At 58.4% G+C, this 19,903-nt stretch overlaps 1 protein-coding gene across 1 annotated transcript; it reads right to left on the bottom strand.

Annotated features, from left to right (window-relative positions):
- Positions 1-3,039: 3,039 nt before the first annotated feature.
- GRK6 (G protein-coupled receptor kinase 6) lies at positions 3,040-17,761 on the bottom strand. Its single transcript, XM_058546985.1, has 16 exons — positions 17,617-17,761; positions 13,838-13,933; positions 12,734-12,846; positions 12,525-12,602; positions 12,069-12,169; positions 11,651-11,743; positions 11,484-11,547; positions 11,200-11,340; positions 10,716-10,906; positions 9,890-9,927; positions 9,707-9,796; positions 8,539-8,747; positions 8,311-8,448; positions 5,069-5,206; positions 4,854-4,988; positions 3,040-4,178 (listed from the first exon to the last, which is right to left on the bottom strand). Exons 1-16 carry the CDS (start codon positions 17,666-17,668, stop codon positions 4,107-4,109), a joined length of 1,749 nt encoding a protein of 582 aa, XP_058402968.1. The 5' UTR covers positions 17,669-17,761; the 3' UTR covers positions 3,040-4,106.
- Between the last annotated feature and the right edge of the window lie 2,142 nt (positions 17,762-19,903).

Here is a 19,903-nt window from a genome sequence, read left to right as displayed (position 1 = left end):
GACCCGGGGGCACACAGGATGCTCAGCCACGCAGCCGAGGTCGCGAACCCTGACACACACACACATACCCCTCAACCGGGGCACACAGGATGCTCAGCTAAGCAGCCGAGGTCGCGAACCCTGACACACACACACACCCCTCAATCCGGGGAGCACACACGCGTCCAGGCCCTGGCCACATCCTGACAGGCACTGCACACACAAAGTGGGCAGGGGTTCCAGTAGGCAGGCACCCCAATGTAGCCCCAACTGAGGAATACTTGGCCTCCCTCCCAACTCACGGCCCCTCCCACTGTGTCCCCAGCAAGCATACATCACCACCTGCCTACTAAGTAGTAGTACAGGGAGGAGAATCCAGTGCTGGATCCATAGTCCCAGCCTCCATGCACCCTGCTTATCCCCAGGGAATGGAGGTGAGCTCTAGTGAGGGCCCCACTGTCTAGCCTGAGTCTGAATCTGGCTGTCCACCAGCTTCTTAACTGGGTTCTCTGTTTCATCGCAGGAAATCATTGCATCCCATGGGTATCACTGCGGCGATCTGTGAACCCAAATGCCCTGCTCCTTGAATGCACAGTGGGCAGGTTTCCAGCCCACCCATTGGGACTCCTTGAGTTTGGAGTCAGGCTCAACGATGCAAAGACACAAACATGGCTGTAGCATCTTGCTCCTGGGGTTTGTGCCCTGATGAGAATGGGCTCTGCAACTAAGACCTGGAGTTGCCCCAGTTCTGGTTCTTCCTGTTTATCAGCTCCCCCCATATCCTTTTAACACTTTCTAAGTTGCTGGAGGACAGTTGTGTCACTTGCAACCAAAGATCCTTAGCAGCCCCACCTGGGTCACACACATGCCGTGTGTAGTGTGCATGTATGCAGTGGGTGCAAGCCAGCTCTATCTAAACCATACGGATTGAGAGTGGGGTGGGGGGGTTCACCAAAGGAAACTTGGTGTACTTTTGTACATGCTGGGCAGACACCCCAACACAACCAGCTAAAACCCTTCCGGGACTCCTGTGCCTTCCAGATGAGACCCCACATCCTTAGCACAGCTTTCAAAGTTCTGTGTGGCTGTCTCACTGACCTCAGTTCCAGCCACCCTTCCACCCCCCACCTACCCCACCCCACATTCAGCCATCCTAAACCACTAGAGGTCCTACACCATCCATCTGACTCCTCCACCCGGGAACATCCAATCCTGTGTCCTGGAGGGCACCAACTCTGATACTTTTGTGGCCAAGGGGCCTCTCCTGTTTGGTGCTGGTCCCCACCTCCAGCCCCAACCCTGTGGCAGTCCCAGCCCCGCCAGCTCTAGAATCATCTCTGCCACAGTGCTGATCACACTGGATTCCCACCTCTGCCTCCCTACCAGACTGAGCTCCAAGCTGGTGGGGGCCTCATCTCCATCTGGATCCCCAGTTCCTACCATAGAGCTGGATGGAGAGGTGAGCTTTAGGGAGGGCTCATTGGAAGTGAATTCTGACTTTCCTCTGCCAAGGGTCCACTGTGAACTTTAAGGTGGGCTGAACCCTAGCCAAAAAGTTACCTGAATGCCTCCCTAGCCCAAGGGGGAGCTTGGTGGGAGGTCCTGACCCACCCGCAGGCAGTGTACTCCAGGGACCTACCCATCCACCTGGCACCCACTCACTCCTGCACAGCTGCCCAGGGCTGGGCTCCGCCCTCTGCATGCATCCTAACTGCCCCCCCCCCCCAAACCAAGCCTGGAGCAGAGGGGCAAATGCTCCTTGAGCCCCAACCTCACGCCTCATGGGCAGGATCCAACATCTTCATCTTTAGCTGACTTCCTCACCCCGCTGCAACAGCCACTCACCAGCTGGAAGACCTTGGGCAAGGCACTCTCCCTACCCTGTTTCCCTCAAGTTAACAGAAGAGGCAGCACACGCTCCACATACCGTCAAGAGCTGGGCTGGCACAAGAGGCCCCGTCTGCCAAGTCGGTGCTTGGAGCCTTCTGGCTGCCCTTGAGAGGGCCATCAACTTGACATCCAGCACCCAATCCCCCAGCAGGCAAGTCCTGCCAGTGACCTAGGAACTCAAGGAGGTGACTGCTGCTTTGCTGGATTCTCATAGCTGCTCTGTGAGGCGATGAGTTTCACACTCATCTTTCCAGACAAGGGAAGGGTGTATGCAAAGCCAGCTTGAAAAATGGCCAGGCTGGGACTTGAACCCAGAACTGTCCAACTGCAAAGCTCATGTGGCCTCTGTGGCACAGTGCCCAGCCCAGAGGCAACGAACAAACCCTTATGGTGGTTACAGGGCATTCCTGGGGGCTGGGGACACTGGCAGGCTAGGAAGCAGCAACAGGTCTATGAAGTCTGGAACAGACTTGTGGTCAACAGGCTGTCACCCACGAGTCTGCATAGGTGGAATGTTATGGAATGCTCCCCCAATCCCTTTCTGTCTCCCAGGTGAATACGTCCCCTCAAGGCCCAGCTCACCTGCTATCTTCACAGAACCCTTCCTGATTCCCTTCACAGAACCCCTGCCACAGCCTAACTCCCAGCATCACCACTGTCTCTGCCCAGCCACATCTCCCACTTCAAGGGCAGAGCAGAGGGATGGCTCTAACGCATGTGTGCTGGCCCCGGGCTGGGCATACAGCAAGCATCCAGGTAAGACAGAGCAGGCAGGTGCTCCTAACAGCAGCTCCCACCTCGTTCCCCAGGCCGCTCCAAACCTACAACCTGTGGCCAGGCCACACTGGCCTTGCAGGGGACACCACCAGCTGAGCCTGCCTCACCAGCACAGAAACCAGACCCACACCCTAGTGGGGACCCAAGGCTTCTTCCTCAGGCCTCATCTCACTTAGGAAGCTGAGAAACCCATTGGGTGAGCCTGAAGGCCATCAAGGCCTGGCCCCCTGGAAAGGCTACTCCAAGATCAGCCCTGGGAGCTCCTGGGCCTTGCTGGAAGGACAGCACCCACCAGGCCCACCTCCAATCCCTTCCCACTTCCAGCAGGGCCAGGGAAGCAGGAAGACCCCTGGAGCACCAGGAGCAAGAAAGAGAAAGGCAGGGGCAGCGGGCCAGGTTTGTGCTCGGACTGTATTCACACAGAAACACGTGGCAGCTTACACTGGACATGAGTAATAAAAATTGGCTTTAAATATGAAAAAACCAAGGCCCTGTAATCCCATGCTTCCCTAACACTGGGACTAGGATGGCCATCACAGTCTGGGAAGAGCCGGGGCTGGGGCCTGGGGTACAAGCACACAGCCTCAGCCCACCCCCTACACACACACACACACACACACACACACACACACACACACACCCACGGGCGCACACAGGGAGGGGCAGATTATTGCTGGGCACATGTGTCTGTTGTTATGAGGGGAGTCTGGAATGTTTGAGGGCTGGCCAAGGACACCTCTCCCCACTTCCCATGCCCTGGACTGGGGTGTATCGGCAAGAGGTGTCTTCAGGACATGGCCCAGCATGAGGGATGAGGGGCCCTGGGAGCTGGAAGGCAGAGGCAGACCCATTGGGGACAGCCTGGGCAGTGGACTGATGGGTCCCAGGGTCAGCCCAATCTCTGGTCACACTTTGGCACAGGCCTAGGGGATGCAGAGGCCCCAGATCCAGCTCTGACAAGTGCTGAGAAGGGACAGCATCAGGCCCCGGAAGGTGTTGACCTGAGCCCAGAGCAGAAGGGGCAGGCACGAGCCTCACTCGGAGGTCGGCGGTGGCGAGCACAGTGCTGGGGGCTCAGGGGCCTGGCCTGGCCCAGCCTCGGCCCATCCATGCTGGGCCTGAGGAGACTTGAGTTTGGCAGTGGCCCCTCTGCCAGCTCCACAGTGGGTCTTAAGAACGCTCTGGTTGCTATATACATTCGTACAAATACATAAATACAGAAAGCCCCGAGCTCCACAGATGAGAGCTGAAGGGACGCACCTTTGTCCCAGGGACAGCCCAGGCCTTCCCAAACTCAGCCAGACCACGGGCCGAGGGGCAGAGGACACTGGGGACAGCTCCAGCTATGGTCCCCAGGCCACGACTTGAGTGGACAATGGGGAAGACCACTGTGCAAAACTGTAAACAGGGCTCGGAGTAGCTGCTACCGCCAACCGCCGGTGGGGGCCTCAGGCTGGGGACTAGAGGCGGGTGGGGGGCTCGAGGCGGGTGGGGAGCTCTTCCTCACTGTCGCTGCAGTTCCCACAGCAATCCTGGAGGGGCGGGAGACACGGAGGGAAAGAGGCAGAGCGAGCGCCATTAGCCACCAGTGCCGTCACCTGGGCTGGCCCTGCCAGGGCAGGCCAGGAGCTGCCTAGGGCTGTGCTCTGGGCGGGGGTGGGGGGGTGGGGGCAGGGCGCGCTCCCCAGGAGGGGCCTGGAGCAGCAGCTCAGGCCAGACATGTTTGGACATCACTGCAGGGGCTGCCGGCAATAGACTGAAGTAAGAGGACCCAAGGATCCGTCCAGCCCCTCTTCCCTGGGGCCAGTGGAGGCAGGGCACGGGGAGACAGACGGCTAAGCAAGGCTAGCAGCTTGAAGGTGCCAGGGTGCAGGGAACGGAAACAGTAGGAAAGGGGAAGGGGGAGCGGGCACCAGACTTCTTTCACCCACATCTCGCCTCTGCCATGGAAGGGCTGCCCGTGGCTCCCCGAGGCTGGGCAGCAAGGCCAACCCATGGGGAGCCCACACTGCTCACCTCTGGAAAGAGAAAAGAGGCCGTGAGCCCAGCCAGGGGTGGGGGACAGATGGGAATGAGGGGAGAGACCCTGGGCACCACTGGCATGACTGGAGGATGCCCACTCCCAGCGCATGTGGGCACCAGCTCTGCCTCCCACCCACCTTCCCCTGGAGCCAGGCTGGGGGCCCAGGTACACTGTTGGGGGTTACCTGGCGACTGAAGAATCTCTGCAGCAGTCCCTTCTTGGGGGGTGCAGGCGGCTGGCCCTTCCAGTCCAGGTCTGGGGGAACCGAGCCGTCCAGCCCAAAGACATTCAGCTCCTGGAAGCACTCGGTCTCCACCATCTGCCACAGGACAGGCAGCTGTGAGAGCTGCCCCCAGGGCCACCCCAGGAACCCACCCCACCAGCTGGGGAGGCCCCCACCTCGTTCTGCCAGGGGATGGGCACACTGCCCGTGGCAAACTTCTGGTAGAAGTCCTGGTCGGTGGGCTCCAGCTCCACACCCTTAACCGTGGAGAACTGTTCAATGTCCAGGACATCCTTGCAGTAAATGGCCTGAGGCTGGGGGACAGAGGCAGCGGTAAGATAGGTACACCACGCGCCCATGCATGGGAGGACAGCTCAGCCCTGATTACTACTCCAGCCTTGACCTGGCCATGTGACCCTTGCAGCTCTCTGGGGCACCAGGCATCCCGTGCACTTCCTAAGCGTGGCAGTCCCTTCTCTCTGAAGCCCAGCTTCCCCTCTGTAAACTGGGGATCATTATCCCTCACTGCTCACTGACTGATGAGGCTGAGTAAAGGCCACGCCTTTCCCAGGTGGTGGTAGCTCACCCACCATAGCCAACCAGCCCCCACAGCGCCTGGTGGAATCAGTGACAGGCACCCCTTCCACCTGCACACAGCTGTCTGGGTGTGCAACTGGTGAGGTGAGTACAGGCTGAATCTCAGCTGGCCTTTTCGCCTGGGCAACTCATGCAGGGCCTGGAGCTGATGGGTCCTCTGTCCTGGCATGTCCAATGGCTTGCTCCATCCTCTCCCGCTTCACAGCCAACTAGAGGATTAGAACAGTCCTCCCATCTCCCCGCACCCCCTGCCCCTCCTGGGAGCTGACCTCACTCCAGAAGGCCACTTTATTTTTCATCTTTACATTATTTTCTAAATCCTACTATTAAGGATGTCAATTAAAACATCATGTAAAATGGTGCAGCTGCTTTGGAAAATAGTCTGGCAGTTTCCCAAAAGGTTAAACATGGCACGACCAAATGAGCCAGCAATTCCACTCCTAGGTGTATGTCCAAGAGAAATGAAAACATTTGTCCCCACAAAAACTTGTATGTGAATGTTCATAGCACCATTATTCATAATAATCAAAAAGCAGAAACAACCCTAATGTCCATCCATGATGAACAGATAAACAAAATGTGGCAGTCATACAATAGAATATTATTCAGTCGTAGAAAAGAAAGGCGTACAATACTGATGAACCTTGAAAACATTATTTGAAGTGAAAGAAGCCAGTCACGAGGACCACATGTTGTATAATTCCATTTATATCAAATGTCAAAATAGGCAAATATATAGAGACAAAAAGTAGATTAGTAGTTGCCAGGGGCCAAGGGGAGGGGAGAATGGGAACTATCTGCCAACAGGTATGGGGCTTTTTTGGCAGAGGGGTGATGAAAATGTTCTAAAATTGATTGTGGTGATAATTGTACAACTCTGAATATGCTAAAAGCCATTTAATTACATACTTTATGTGAGTAAATTGTATGGTATGTGAATTAAATCTCAATAAAGCTGTTAAAAACTGTATCATCATCAAGCTTGCTTTTCATCTGCTGCTTCTAAACAGTGAAACTCCAGGGCACTGATTTTCTAACTTTGAATGAAAGACCTGGGGGCAGTGGGATGATCTCAAGGTTACATGAGATGACGTGCACGGGAAGCAGGAGTAACCCTGAGCAGCAGTGCCAGCCCCAAGGCAGCTGCTGGAAGCCAGGCCCTCGGTTCCGTTGCCCACAGCAATGCCCCCACCGCAGGGTGCTGGGGAGGCCAACATGACACAATCCTTCAGACACAGCAGACCCCTAGCTGGCCTCCCATTTCCACTCACCTCCTCTACAGCCCACCCCTCACACCCCACATTCCTGCTCAACATTCCCCAAAAGCCCCGTCACACTTAGAATAAGACCATGCACGTCTTTCCCCGCACATGCTCACTCCAGCCACGCTGGCCTCCTCGCTGCTGTTCCATCTTTCGAGGCTGGTCCCTGCCCCAGGACCTCAATGCCCAGCTGCTCTTTCTCCCTGGAATGCTCACACCCCAAAACTTGGCACAGCTCTCTCCTTCACATATTTTAGACTTCTGCTTAACCATAAGCTCCTCAGAAACCATCTTGTCTAAAAATACTCCCACCCCCCCACCCCCATCATTCCTTACCTTCTTAGCCTGCTTTATTTTTCTCTGTTGTACTTCACATTACCTGAAATTCTTTTTTCACTTACTTTATTTTGGTGTGTCTCCCCACTAGAACATGAAGGCAGGACTGGGTCCTGTGGATCTCATTATCTCTGAGATCTGGCACACACGGCACTCAGATATTTCTTGAATGAATAAACAATCATGTGTGTGGTTGACAGCCATCAACCTGGCCTGCCCATCACCTTCCTGCCTCCCCAGGTTTCCCGGTGAACTATCAATCCAGGACCTAGTCCCCTTCTACATGGGAGGGGGCAGGCACATGACCTAATCTTGGCCAATCAGAACGTTCCCTGTGACTTTACAGAGAGAAGCCTGAGTTCAGTGGGAGGACAATCAACAGGTGAAGCAGAGCCAAGAGTTGGAGTCCCAGCAACACGGTGTGAAACTCTAAAGTCCCCCACTCTGGGACTTTCTGGCCAAATGAACCAGTAAGCTCCAATGTTGAGTGTAAGTAAGTGTGAGTTGAGTTTCTGCCACTTGGAATCTGATGACTCGAGGACATTACTGCCTGCAGGACGCCTGACCCACTGAGACGCTCAGTAAATGAGTGAGACTCTACGAGGGGCGTGTTCTGCCCACAGCCAGGAGGCCAGTGCTGCCAGGTGTGGCTGGCAGCTGACACTCTGCCAGCCCAGCAGCTCTCCCCCCCCCCCCCCCCCCCCCCCCCGCTGGCAACGGCAGCTTGGTTTTCCTTTGGGGAACTGATCTCCCGCACTGGCTGTGGTTCAGGTGGGCATATGATCCAGGCATGGCCACTGAGGGGCACCTGAGCAATCAGAGGCAATGAGCGTCAGCCTCAGCCCTTTTTTCCTTTTAGGACTTATTTTGAAATTATTGGGCAAGAGGTGCTCCCTGTTTACTGGGGTGGCTGAGCTGCTGGGCTCACCACTGCCACGACCTGAGGAGAGCCACCTGGAAGAGAGGACTGCACACAGAGCAGTATGCGGGGAGGCAGAGAAAGAGAAAGAGAATTCCTACAACACTGTTGGAACCCCAGATCCAGTTGGCCAAAATCCAGACCTATCCTGGGGCTTTTCATTTTCATGAGCCCAGTGAATAATCTGTTTTGTTGGCTAAGCCATTTCAGTTGGGTTTTCTGACACTTGCACTGAGAGTGTCCTGACTGATGCCCCAAGAGCCCCCAGCCCTCCCTGCCCCCTGCAGGAGTGGGCGGCACTCACATCTGGCTTGAATGGCGGTTCCAGCATGCCGGCTCCCAGCCGCTTGAAGTTCAGCTTCTTAAAGAGGGGGTGCTCCTTCACCTCGCGGGCACTGCCCCCGCGACACCCCAGGCGCTCGGCAGGGTCCTTGCAGAGGAGCTGTGGCAGGGCAGGGCTGGTCAGGGTGGCCTCCGGAGAGGTGCCCAAGCTCCAGCCCCAGCCGGTCAGACCGTCCACTGCCTGCCATACCTGGGAGCAGAGGGAGCGGGCCTGTGGGGAAAAGCGCTCGGAGTACTCCTCCTGTACCTCCTTCACCAGCCGCTCGACCTCCTCCCGCTTGATCTTCTTTTTCCTCTGCTGGAAGGGTGACTGGCCTGCGATCATCTCGTAGAGCAGGCAGCCGAGTGCCCACCAGTCTGGGCTGAACGTATACCGTTCATTCTTCACCACCTCTGGAGCTGGGCAGGGTGGCACGGCAGTTAGGGCTCAGCAGGAGGTGGGAACCGAGCCCTGGGCCCCAGGAATGCCCAGTGCACGTCAAGGCGGGGGACTGGCTCAGACTGGTGGTCCCCTCTCAGACTGGGGGACCCGGGGCAAGTAGGAGAGCTCATGTCCCATCAAAGGGAGCTGATGTGGCCCTGCACGGGGCCAGGTCTTCCAAGTTTTCAAGAGAAGTCAGAAATCCCTATTTTTAATGTGAAGCTGTCTGGCTTATCAAATGTTGGCGACCAATTCAAATTGTTTTAAAAACAATTTCATTTAAACACAAACATAGGCCAAATTAGGCCCGTGTGGCTACCAGTTTGCAACCTCTGGATTTAATATCAAAGAGAGGAAAGAAGGCAACTCACGTGCTGTACACCTCCTGCCTGCCAGGGCAGGTGAGTGGGGTTTCTGCCTCTACTACCTCTCTTCATTTTCAAGGCAACCCTGGGAGTGGGTCTGATGATCGCTTTACAGCCGGGGAAAGCAAGACTGGGAGAAGCGGAGTGTCTGGACCAAGGACACACGCAAGCAAGAGGTGGAACTTGTAGCTGGGGCTCTGTCTACTGTGTCACGTGGTCCCCAAGGGGACTGTGGGGCCAACTCTTGGCCCCCACCAGAGACGGGCACTCCCACTCCCAAGTGTGGGCAGATCAGAGGAGTGGAGGGTTGGGGCCACGGGAATAGGTTTGAGTCCCTTCTCATCCTTCACTGGCAGCCACCTGCAGGCTCAGCCAATAGGAGATCAGTAAGTATTTAGTGAATGATGTGGATTCACACGTGTGGGGTCCTGGTTGACTCTTGGTCTCCTAATCTGTAAAAGCCGGACATCAGCTCTTCCTACTTCCTGAGGCACGGGAGACTCCCAAACAGAAGCGGTGGGGCCAGGCCCAGGACAGTGAGGGGACTCAGGAGGTAGAAGGGGGAGACTCACCCATGTAGCCCACGGTGCCTACACGGCCTTTGATGGTCTGGCCCTCAGGCACGTGCACAGCCAGCCCCAGGTCGGAGATGCGGATGTGACCTGAATGTAGGTGGAGAGGCAAGGGGGCCGTTAAGCAGGCAGGCCAGACCCCACCCTACTCCACTCCACCCAACCTGTGGCCCCCCCACCCACCGTGGTCATCCAGTAGGATGTTCTCTGGCTTCAGGTCCCTGTGGGGAGAGAAGGGCAGGGTCAGATGCTGCTCAGTTCGCCAGGCAGCTAGATAGAGCCACCTCTTAGCTCTGCTCACCTCCTGGGATAGGATGTGGAGCAAGGTGCAGAGGCCATTTGCTGCCAGGGCGACAGACAGCCCTGCCCTCCCCGGACAGCAGCCCCGACTGGAGGGAGCAGCAGAAGGATCTACAGAGCCAGGACTCCCAGGGCTCACTAGGCAAGTGGAAGGCAGCTCCCACCCGGGGGAAGCTCCCCGGACGTCACCAGTAGCCTTGCTCAGCCCTGGTGTCGCCCCTTTGGTGACTGACTCTACCTTTCCTGCCTGTCAAGTGGAGCTGCTCATCCGTCCCCTCAGGGGGCCATTGTGAGGTTCACACAAACCACCACCAATGACAATAATGACCGGAGCCTGCACTGCGGAGCCCTGCCTGCCGGGCTCCCCGCACTCCACTGCATTATCTCCTGCGTTCCCACAACCACCTGCCAGGCAGGAATTAGAGTCTCTGCTTCCCGGGAAAGGCAGTGGTGTTGGGAGCAGGGAGCTGACTGGCCCAAGGTCACACAGAGAGGGGTGACAATGCCGGGAGTCACATACGGGTCAGCCAGACCCAAGAGCCTGAGTTCTGAGCCTCTCAAGTCCGCCTAGCGTGGGCGAGTGTGGAGCCCCGAGCCAGTGCCCGGCAGGGCTCAGACAGGCTTGTGGCCGAGGTGACAGCCCCAGCACACCACCATCCTCTGCCCACACCCAGCTGCAGCCCCTGGTGCGTGGGCCAAGCCCCTACACCTGTACACGATGCGCTCCCGGTGCAGGTCCTCCAGGCCACAGCAGATCTCCGCGGCGTAGAAGACGGCTCGCGCCTCTGGGAAGCCAGCCTGACCCATGTGATAGATGTGGAACTTGAGGTCGCCTCCGTTCATCAGCGTCAGCACCAGGCACAGCGCGTCCTTGGTCTCATAGGCGTAGGCCAGGCTCACCTGCAGCCCAGGACCCGAGCTCTCAAGCAGGGGCCGTGGACTGCCTGGTGGCAGGGCTGGTGCCAGCCACCCAAGAAATCCCTCTCAGTGCTACTCCTTGGGGTTCAGCCTGCTCCCCAGGCCTGGTGTCAACACCCCAAACCCGCCCTGCCCAGGCATCTCGGAGGGCGGGGAGGCAGTGCCTAGAGGGGAAGGGGCAGGGCAGGAAGAAAACCTTAGCCAGGTGAGTAAGGAGGGCAGGGCAGGGCAGCACATGGCCAGAGGGGAGGGTAGGGTCTCCTGTCTGTACTTACTACAAACCTACTGTTCACTTTCTCCAGAATCTGCTTCTCGTTGAGTGCCATGGCCTCCCCTTTCCGCTTCTTGATCCGCTTCTTCTCCAGCTTCTTGCAGGCGTACATCTTGCCTGTTGCCCGCACCTGGCAGGCGCACACCTGTAGCCAGGGTAGATGGGGCAAATGAGGACAAGCCGGGCCCTTCCTGGGGGTACAGGGACACAGATGGGAGAAGAGGCTGGTCCAGGGCACCCCCTACCCCACCTCCGCACTCTGCTGGGGTCTCTGGCCTGGCCACTCACCTCCCCAAAGCCGCCTTTGCCTAGGACTCGGTACTGCCTGAAGGTGTTTTTGGTCACTGGCTGCCTGTGAGCAAGGGGTTGGGGAGCAAATGCTGGCTGAGCAGGGCTTGAGGCCCGTGAGAGCCCAGCCACTTGGCCTACCTCGGCCCAGCCTTCAAGGAGCTCACCTTTCCAGCCACTTCCACTGCAGGAAACGGTTGAAGTAGATGCTGTCGAGGTAGTCAGCAAATGGGGCCACGCTCAGGTACTCGTGGGTCAGTCTGTTGAGAAGGCCCAGTTTGCTGGTCAGCCCGATACCCCAGATTCTTGGCTTGGTGGGCCAGGCCCCCCGTTATGTGCATGCTCAGCCCAAAAGGCAGCATCCTCAGCCAGCCCTCCTGCTGACCCACCTAGGCGGGAGCCGCCTCCAGGCTGAAGCTGAGGATGCTGCGGGGAGGGGAGGCAACCCACCCAAGGTCACACAGCAGGGACAAGGCTGGGGTGAGATCTCTCTCATCAGCTGCTGAACTGTCCACAGCCTTCCGGGCCCACAGAAAGCCCCTCTTCAGGACACAATTCCAGGCCTGCAGGCAGGGAGAGGCTTACCGGGTAAGCTCCTGGAAGAGGTCTTTGCAGGGCCCCTGCTCCAGGTGCTGGGCACAGTTGGTCACCAGCTGCCGGGGGACCTCAGGGATGAGGTCAGGACCCTGCGGACAGGCCACAGACAGGTCAGGGCAGGGGGCTCCCTTGGCCAGCTGCCCAGTCCCAGGGCAGAGATGGTAGGTATGTCGGGCCTGTGCTAAGGGCAGCTGCAGGCTGGAGGTGCACCAGCCTCCCAAGTTGCTGAACTCTGTTCCTGCCACTCCCCTCGAGGCAGGGTGAAGCCGAGTTGCTGGCCGGCGGCCTGCCCAGAGCCCTGGCCCACCCGCCGGGGTCCATGCCTGCAGAACTGCCTGGTGAGCCTGGAGCAGCTCCAGGGCACCTCTGCCAGGCTGTGTTCATCCCTCTTCCCATCACCAAGCTTTGCCCGCTGCCGTCTTCCCTCCATCACTGCTCACTCACTGTGTGGCTCAGAAAATTCTGCATTAGCCGCCGCCCACACGCCTTCCGCTTCTCATCAGGGGTCACTTCATACTCGGCCTACAGGGTGGGAGGCAGAGAGGCTTGGGGTTTGGGCAGAACGACAGGTGTGGTGAGACGTGGCACATGTGGCCCTGGACCTTTGCCCACCCTCAGGGCTGGGCAGGGCCCCGCGGCTGGGCTGCACTCACCACCCCATCTAGGAAGGCAATGCAGCGAGTCAGCTCAGGCCTCGTCGCGCAGAACTCTCGGAACAGCAGGCGCCCAATGGGCTGCCGCTCGCACAGGCTGTGGTAGTCACGCTCTGCAGGCAGAGGGGGAGCTGCTGGGTTCCCAGATCTGGAGGCTGGGGCGGGGCACTCCTGTCCACACCGCCAGGCAGGGCCCCAACAACAGCTTCCAGCCCTGCAGTACGGCAGCCATTACCTCCTTTACAACCCTCACCACAATACTAAGGTGGGCACTACTGTTATTCCCGTCATAGCTTGGGACTTTGAGGCCCAGAGGGGCTAAGTGATTAGCCCAAGGTCACACAGCCAGGAGCGTGGCTCCAGGGCCAAGGCCCTAACCTTCCCCCAACCGTCTCCTTGTTCATACCACTTGTATACGTCACAGTGCTGGGGATGGGTGCGGTCTGTGAGGTTCCGGCCCAGCCCAGGCCAGGCCTACACCTGCTGCCTGCCTGGCGAAAGTGTGGGAGGAAGCTGTGGCTTCCGGCGAGCTCGAGGCTAGGCCTCCTTCCCAGGCAGTGGAAGCCTTGGTATATTCCTTGCCCACGTGCAGGCTGTCAGAGGGGGCCTGGGTAACCTCGGCTACTGCTCAGACCTGGGGCCTCGGCCAAGATAAGCAGGAACTGGGGTCCTCGGCCCTTCTGGTCAAGGCTTTGCTGGGCCCCCCCAAGTGCTGGGCTTGGCAGGGCTGAGCACAGGCCTGGGGCTCCCAACACAGTCAATCTGTGGGCTGGCTCCAGCCCCCACTGCACCCTCTATACCCGAGCCCTGCTCACCCTAGGCCCAGCCCTCCCTCCCTCCGCTTCTCTCAGACTGCCCCAGATCTGACGCTGCCCTCCTCCCCACATCCACCCCCATCACCCCCTGCTGTCCTGTTTGCTCTCTGCCCTCCACCCATCCCAAGCTCAGGAACTGAAACTGGGTTGGGCGGTGCAGCCTCAATCTTCCTGCTCCCTGGAGCCCCCAGCCCTGCTCCTCCGCCCTGGAGTGAGGTCTCAGGGGAGGTCCCCTGGCACCAGCAGGTCCCCCTTGCCTCAGCAACCCCGTCCTCCACCCAGGCCTCACCGAGGCTGAGCCGCAGCTCTTCGCACTGGCTGATGTGGGGGAACTGCAGCATCTGCCGCCATTTCTTGCTTCTGCCCTTGCGATTCCCACCACCACCTGCAAGAGCAAACAGGCGCTGGGGCTAGAGTCCCGCCACCACCTAGCCTCCCCTCGACCCTCAGTCCGGTCCAGAGGCCTTCAGACCCAGCCTAGGCACTGCCCATTCTGGGAGGCACCTCGGGCCTTCCTTCCACCTGCTCCAACTTGCCCTCACTGGGTTCCAGGACACACGTGGTCCCCTGAGCCCTCCTGCTGGGCCTCTCGGGTAGAAAGAGACAACAGGGGCAGGGAGGCCGGGCTGCTAGGGGAGGGTGGGATTGCCAGGTGGCTTCGACAAGCCTCAGCTGCTTCCTACGAGGTAGGAGTTTCCCAGAAGAAGACAGTAGAGAAGGACATGACAGTGATGGGGACTGTGTAAGTCAAGGCCCAGAAGAGAGAGAGTCCAGGACATGTGGGAAATGCCTGAGAGATGGCATAGGCAGAGGGCAGTCTGGCTCACCAGGGAGGCTCCAGGCTTTCATTCCCGGGCCCTGCACCAGAGCTACCAGAGACTCAAACTAGGTGGTGGCAGGAGGGCTGGCACTCAGGATCCCCACCCCTGCACACAAGGGCTTCCCTGGCCCTGCCTGATACCTGCCCCATTTTACCTAGCTGACCCCCCATGTGTAGCTGCTGAGACTAGGGTAGCAGCTCAAATGCCTGCAGAGCCAGACAGGTATGGTAAATGTGCACCAGATGGATGACAACAGGGAGTGGTGGGGAGTGTGGTGAACTGGACCGGGCATGCCACTACTAACAGCGGCAGCTGCAGCACAACTTCAGCTGATTGCTTGATTGTTGCTAGGCAGGAATGCAGGCTCAGTGTGGCCAGATCTTCTGATTTTTCAAAAGCAGCTGGTTATCTGGACTGTTACATGAAATATTGCTTCCCATTTTTTTTAAAACCCACTGCAGCCAAATAAATAAAACATGTTAGAGAGCTAGAAAGATGTGGCCTGTGGGCCAGAAGGTTGAGAACAGTGGCAGGGGCCTGAGTCTTAGTCTCATAGACCTGGGTTTGAATCTCCAATTCACACTTTAGGCCCATCACTTGCCCTCTGTGAAACTCAATTTCTCCATGTGTACTTTGGGTCCAAAGCCACCTCCGGAGGTAGTGGGTGACTGGGAGAGTCTGTGTCCAGCACTCAGTAGGGCTGTGGCAAAGTGGGCCCCCGCTCCAACAACTCAGTGGGAACCTCAGGGAATCACTTTCCTTTGCCCAGCCTCAGTTTCCCCTCTGGTTTTAGCCAGCCTGAAGGCAGGTGGTGCAGGAGGAGGGGCCTTCTTCTAGGGAGCAGGCAGGGCTGGGTCCCTCAAAAGGCTCCCTGACCTAAGCTGCCTGGAGGAGGAAGTATCACAAGGCACCCATTGGGAAACTTGCTAGCAGCCCTCCTGCAGCCTGCACCCAGCACAGCCCCCCATCATTGCTCCACTGTGAGTGAGCAACAGACCCTCCACCCCCAACCCGGGCAAGGCCTCCCCAGAAGGGGAACTCCTCCCTCACCCCCGCAGGTCCCTCACCCAACCCTCCATCCGCCTGCCTCCCCCCACCAGTTACTTCCTCCTCCCCCTCCTCCCAGCCACAACAAGGCAGCAGCAAAGAGTCACATGCAAATATCCTGTCCTAGAACTGCCACCAGAGTCAGTGGGGCTCCTCCGCACCCTAGGTTGGCCCCCTCCCTGTGCCTCTGGGCACCTGGGAAAGGAAGGATGAGCAAGGGCTCACACCCCCAGTGCTGTCCCACTTCACCCTCCCAGCAACTCTCCCAATTTCATGAGAAAACTGAGGCCCTGAAAGGAAGAATCAGTTTGTCCAAGATCCAAAGTCTGGAGGTGCCAGAGGCAAGATTCGAACCCAGCTCCCTGGGACCAATACCCAATCTCCTTCCCCACCCCAAACATGCCGGGCATCTATTAGATGTCAACTGAATACATACACCAAAGGTTCCCAAACCACTTAGGGCCTCAGATCACTTGGGAAGCTGGCAAAAGCCTGGCCCCGAGCTGTCAGCCAGTTCACGGAGGGATTCCGACATAGCCAGTCCAGGGGCCAGGGTTTGGGACTTGGTGACAACTGGGATTTCCTTTAGTTTTCATGTCCTGTCCCCAACCACTCCACAAAAAGGGTTACTGAGGTTCAGAGAGAAGAGACTTGTCTAGAGCCACGCAGGTGGAAAGGGCAGAGACAGGTCGGGGCAAGGGCTCATCCAGTGGAGGCACAGTCCTCAGTCCGACCATACCCTGCTACGCCTCACTCAGCGCCTGAGGAAGCCTGTCTGAAGGTGCCCACACTCCTTGGCCAGGCAAGGCAGTGCCGGAGGCCTGAACTGGCTACAGCCCTAGGGAGGGAGGCCTGGCCAGGCTCTCCCCACCCCTCCTCCCTGGCTGGCTGGATGACGAGGCAGAATAGAATCGACAGACGCCCCCAGAGGCTGAGAGGAAGGCCCAGCCCCGGGACTCGATAAGGGACAGGAGATAAGTCAGGCTCTGGGCACTAAGGACCCAGTCTGCCATGCCCATTTCCAGGCAGCACCTCCCTGAGGTCAACATGCACTGGGCAGGCAGGGGGCACCCAATGCTGTGCCAGCTGGGGGCTCCTCTGGGCTTCCTACAGACTGTGTTGGGGGCATCCTGCGCCCCAGGCCTGAGTCAACCACAGTGTGGCTGTGTGACCTAGGGACTAGTCCCTGGTCTGAGCCTCAGTTTCCCACCTGTAAAATGGAGCAGAAAGGTGAAGCAGTGACTCTTTCAGCCTGGAGGGCCAGCAAAGAATGGAAAAACTGTCATGACCTCCCTGCCCTACAGTTCCAAAAAGGGTCTTGTTCAATGCTGGGACTCCAGCACCCTGGACAGGACAGGGCAGAGAGTGGGTTCTGGGTTATTCTGTTATTGAGGTGGACAATGGCAGATGAAGGGCAAACTGACCACAAGGCAGCGAGGACCAGGTCTGGTCCTTCCATGTCCCCCATGACTATCATAGAGCAGGTGCCTGGTAACATCTGGGCTGGGAGCCATGAGGAGCCCAGCACACACTCAGTTCACCAGACCGGCTCCCTCTGCATGCCCAGCACGCTCTCTTACTTCAAAGCTCAGCTGCCACTTATTTCTCTACCCGTCTGCCCCACTAGATTGTGGGCTTCCTGAGAGCAAAAATTGTTACCCAGTCACCTCTGTCCCCAGTGTCCTGAGGCACCCAGCAACTGCAGTTGTACTGATAGCATATGTGACCAGCAGTTTCCCCAAGTCGGGTGGGCTCTGTTACGGCGGAGGCTCCGTTCGTTCATTCATTCTGCAGCCTTTACTCTGGACCAACTTGGTGCCAGTTCGGGCTGGACCCGGGGGTCTAGGCCCGGGGCACGTGGGGCAGGCTGCCCCTTCCTGGGGCATCTTCTCGAACCTCTCATCTGGGAGACGCCTCGGAGAGGCTCTCCCGGGGCTCAGGTCCCACCCTTCCCTCTTCCTTCCTCTCTCCTTCCCTCACCCCTCACCCCCCCGCCGCGAGGGCGGCGGCCTGACCCCCGCCCCTTCCTGGGCCCCCGCAGGTGCGGAGGAGGAGGACGACCAGCCGGAAGGGCTCGCGTCCGCGCGGGGTGGGGGGCGCGCTGCCCGAGGGGTTCGGACGGCCGGGGCGCCCCGCCAAAGTCGGAGGCCGCGCGCCCGCGTTTCCCGCACCCGGCCGCCCGGCAGCCCGGCAGCCTCACCTTCCCGGGCCTTGAGTAGCACCGTGTTTGCTACGATGTTCTCGAGCTCCATGGGCTGCGGCGCCGCCGGGCCCGCCGGGCCGCGCCGCCGGCGGGATCGCGCGCGGGAGCCGGGGCCGGATGGCGATCGGCGCGGCTCGGCTCGGCTCGGCTCGCAGTGACCGCGCCGCGGCCTCCCGGGCCTCCCCGGCCGCCGCCGCCCGCCGCGCACTCTCCGCCCCCTCCCGGGGGCCACCCCGGCGCCGGCCCGCCCCGCCCCGCCCTCTGTTTACTTTACTCGGCCAATAACCCAGCGGGCGCTCCCCGCGCCGTCTTCCCATTAGACAGCCTCTTCATCTTCCCCCGCCCCCCGAGCCAGGGATTCGCTCAAAGGAGAAGGGGGGCGGGACTTAATACGTCACCGCTTCCTGGTTGGTCTGCGGTGGGGTTTAGCCCCTAGGTTCGAATTTCTGGGCCTTCATAGGATACCGAACTGCCAATTAGGGCCGAGCCCTCCGCTGGGACACCAGAGGTGGGTCCTCTGGGTCACGCCCCGGAGGCCGGAAGTTTGATTGGATTTTGGAAGCGTCAGTCATTCTCAGCAGTGCACTCTGATTGGGCCATCAGATGGGGTGTGGCCCGGGTCCCTTGAGCTCGCCTTGGCTTTTGTAGGGTTTGTAGAGACACACTTGGCATCCTGGGCCTCCTGCGGGCCTGCTGCGAGCTTGTTTGGGCCATGTGTCCGGCCGTATTCCTTTGGGTCGGCCCATACTGGAGGGCACACGTCGGAAGCGGGGAGAGGCCCGGAGGAGGCTGACGGCCTCCCCCGCGGCTCTCCGGCCTCTGGCCTGGGCGCAGCAGGCACCCTCGCCCCGCCCCCGCAGCCGGATGTTGTGATTTCTCTCCACCCACACGGCCTTGGCCGCCCTCGGCTTCTGCTGCCTTATAAGGCAGCGCTACCACCCCGAGACGTTGGGATGAGGTCACACCCATTATACAGGTGGGGAACTGAGGCGCCAGAGGTCCAGTGGCTGGCTCCAGGCCGAAGACTAGGGAGAAAACAGGCCGAAATTTTACAGCTAATTAACAGCTTCTAGCTCAGCATCCTACTCTCTCCACCCCCACTTCACACACCAGGAAAGGAGGCTTGCCCAAACTCAGCGAGTAAGGCAGAGTTGGATTCAACTAGGCTTCTCTGATCTCTATCCATTCATTCATCCAAAAATACAGAGCACCTGCTTTCTGCCAGGCACCAAGCCAAGTGCTGGGGAATACAGTGGTGTCAGCAAGACAGCCAAGCTCCCTGCTCACATGCTAGAGGGGACTAAAGGTGATAATCCTGTAAATACACAAATAAATAGGATAGTCTCCAAGAGTGATAAGTGCTATTAAGACAAAATACAGAGTGAGGAGAAATGGTCTCAGAGTGCGGCATTTGAGCAGATCCAGCCACACAAAGACCTAGGGGAACAGTTCCAAGCTGAGGCAACAGCGGGTGCAAAGGCTCTGAGCCTAGAGTAAGTTTGGTGTGTTCAAGGAACAGGAAGAAGGCCTGTGTAACTTCAGAGCCCAGTGGTCTGAGATGAGATGAAGGAGCAAGGATCCCAGCTAGATCGTGGAAGGCTTTGTAGACCATAGCAAGGAGTTTGTTTTTCTTAAGTGAAATGTGAAGCCTTTGAAAGAATAATTTAGATTTAAAAAGATCACTCTAGCTAGTGGACTTTTAGGGGGCCAAGACTGGAAGCAGAGAGAGTAGTTGGGAGGCTACAGAATTCCAGGACAGAGAGGATGGTGGCTTGGACCAAGAGAGTGGCAGTGGAGATGAAGAAAAGTGCATGCATCTAGGACGCATATGGGAGTAAAGATAAGTACCTTGAAAGAGGAGAACCCAGTGGCCAGTGGGACAAAAGGCAGGCACCTCACCCAGTGAAGGCTGCTGTGTCGAGTGAGACCTGAGGGGTGGGGGAGAAGATGCAGGTTTCAGAGATAACTGGAGCAGGGGGAAAGAGACTTCTGGACAGAGGGCCAGCACATACTCAAAGCTCCGTAGAGGAAGGTGGTAAGGGCTCCTGCACCGGGGGCAGAGCCTTGGACCAGTTTCAGGTACACATTGGGGTGGGCACGGGAGGCAAAAAATGAGGCTGAGGCCTTAGGAGTGGCCTGGATCAGGAAGGTCTTTGGAAGCCGGGTAAGGAGTTTGGACTTCATTTTGAGGATAGTGGGGAGCTGTCAAGGGTTTTTTAAGTCAGGGAGTAGTGTGATCAGATTTGCTTACACAGAGGGCTCTGAGCCACACTGTGGAAGATGT

Source organism: Diceros bicornis, chromosome 1, assembly GCF_020826845.1.
Source record: "Diceros bicornis minor isolate mBicDic1 chromosome 1, mDicBic1.mat.cur, whole genome shotgun sequence".
Classification (NCBI taxonomy): Eukaryota; Metazoa; Chordata; class Mammalia; order Perissodactyla; family Rhinocerotidae; genus Diceros; species Diceros bicornis.
The sequence above is the reverse complement of the archived record's forward strand: the minus strand, read 5'-3'. Positions and strand labels throughout refer to the sequence as shown.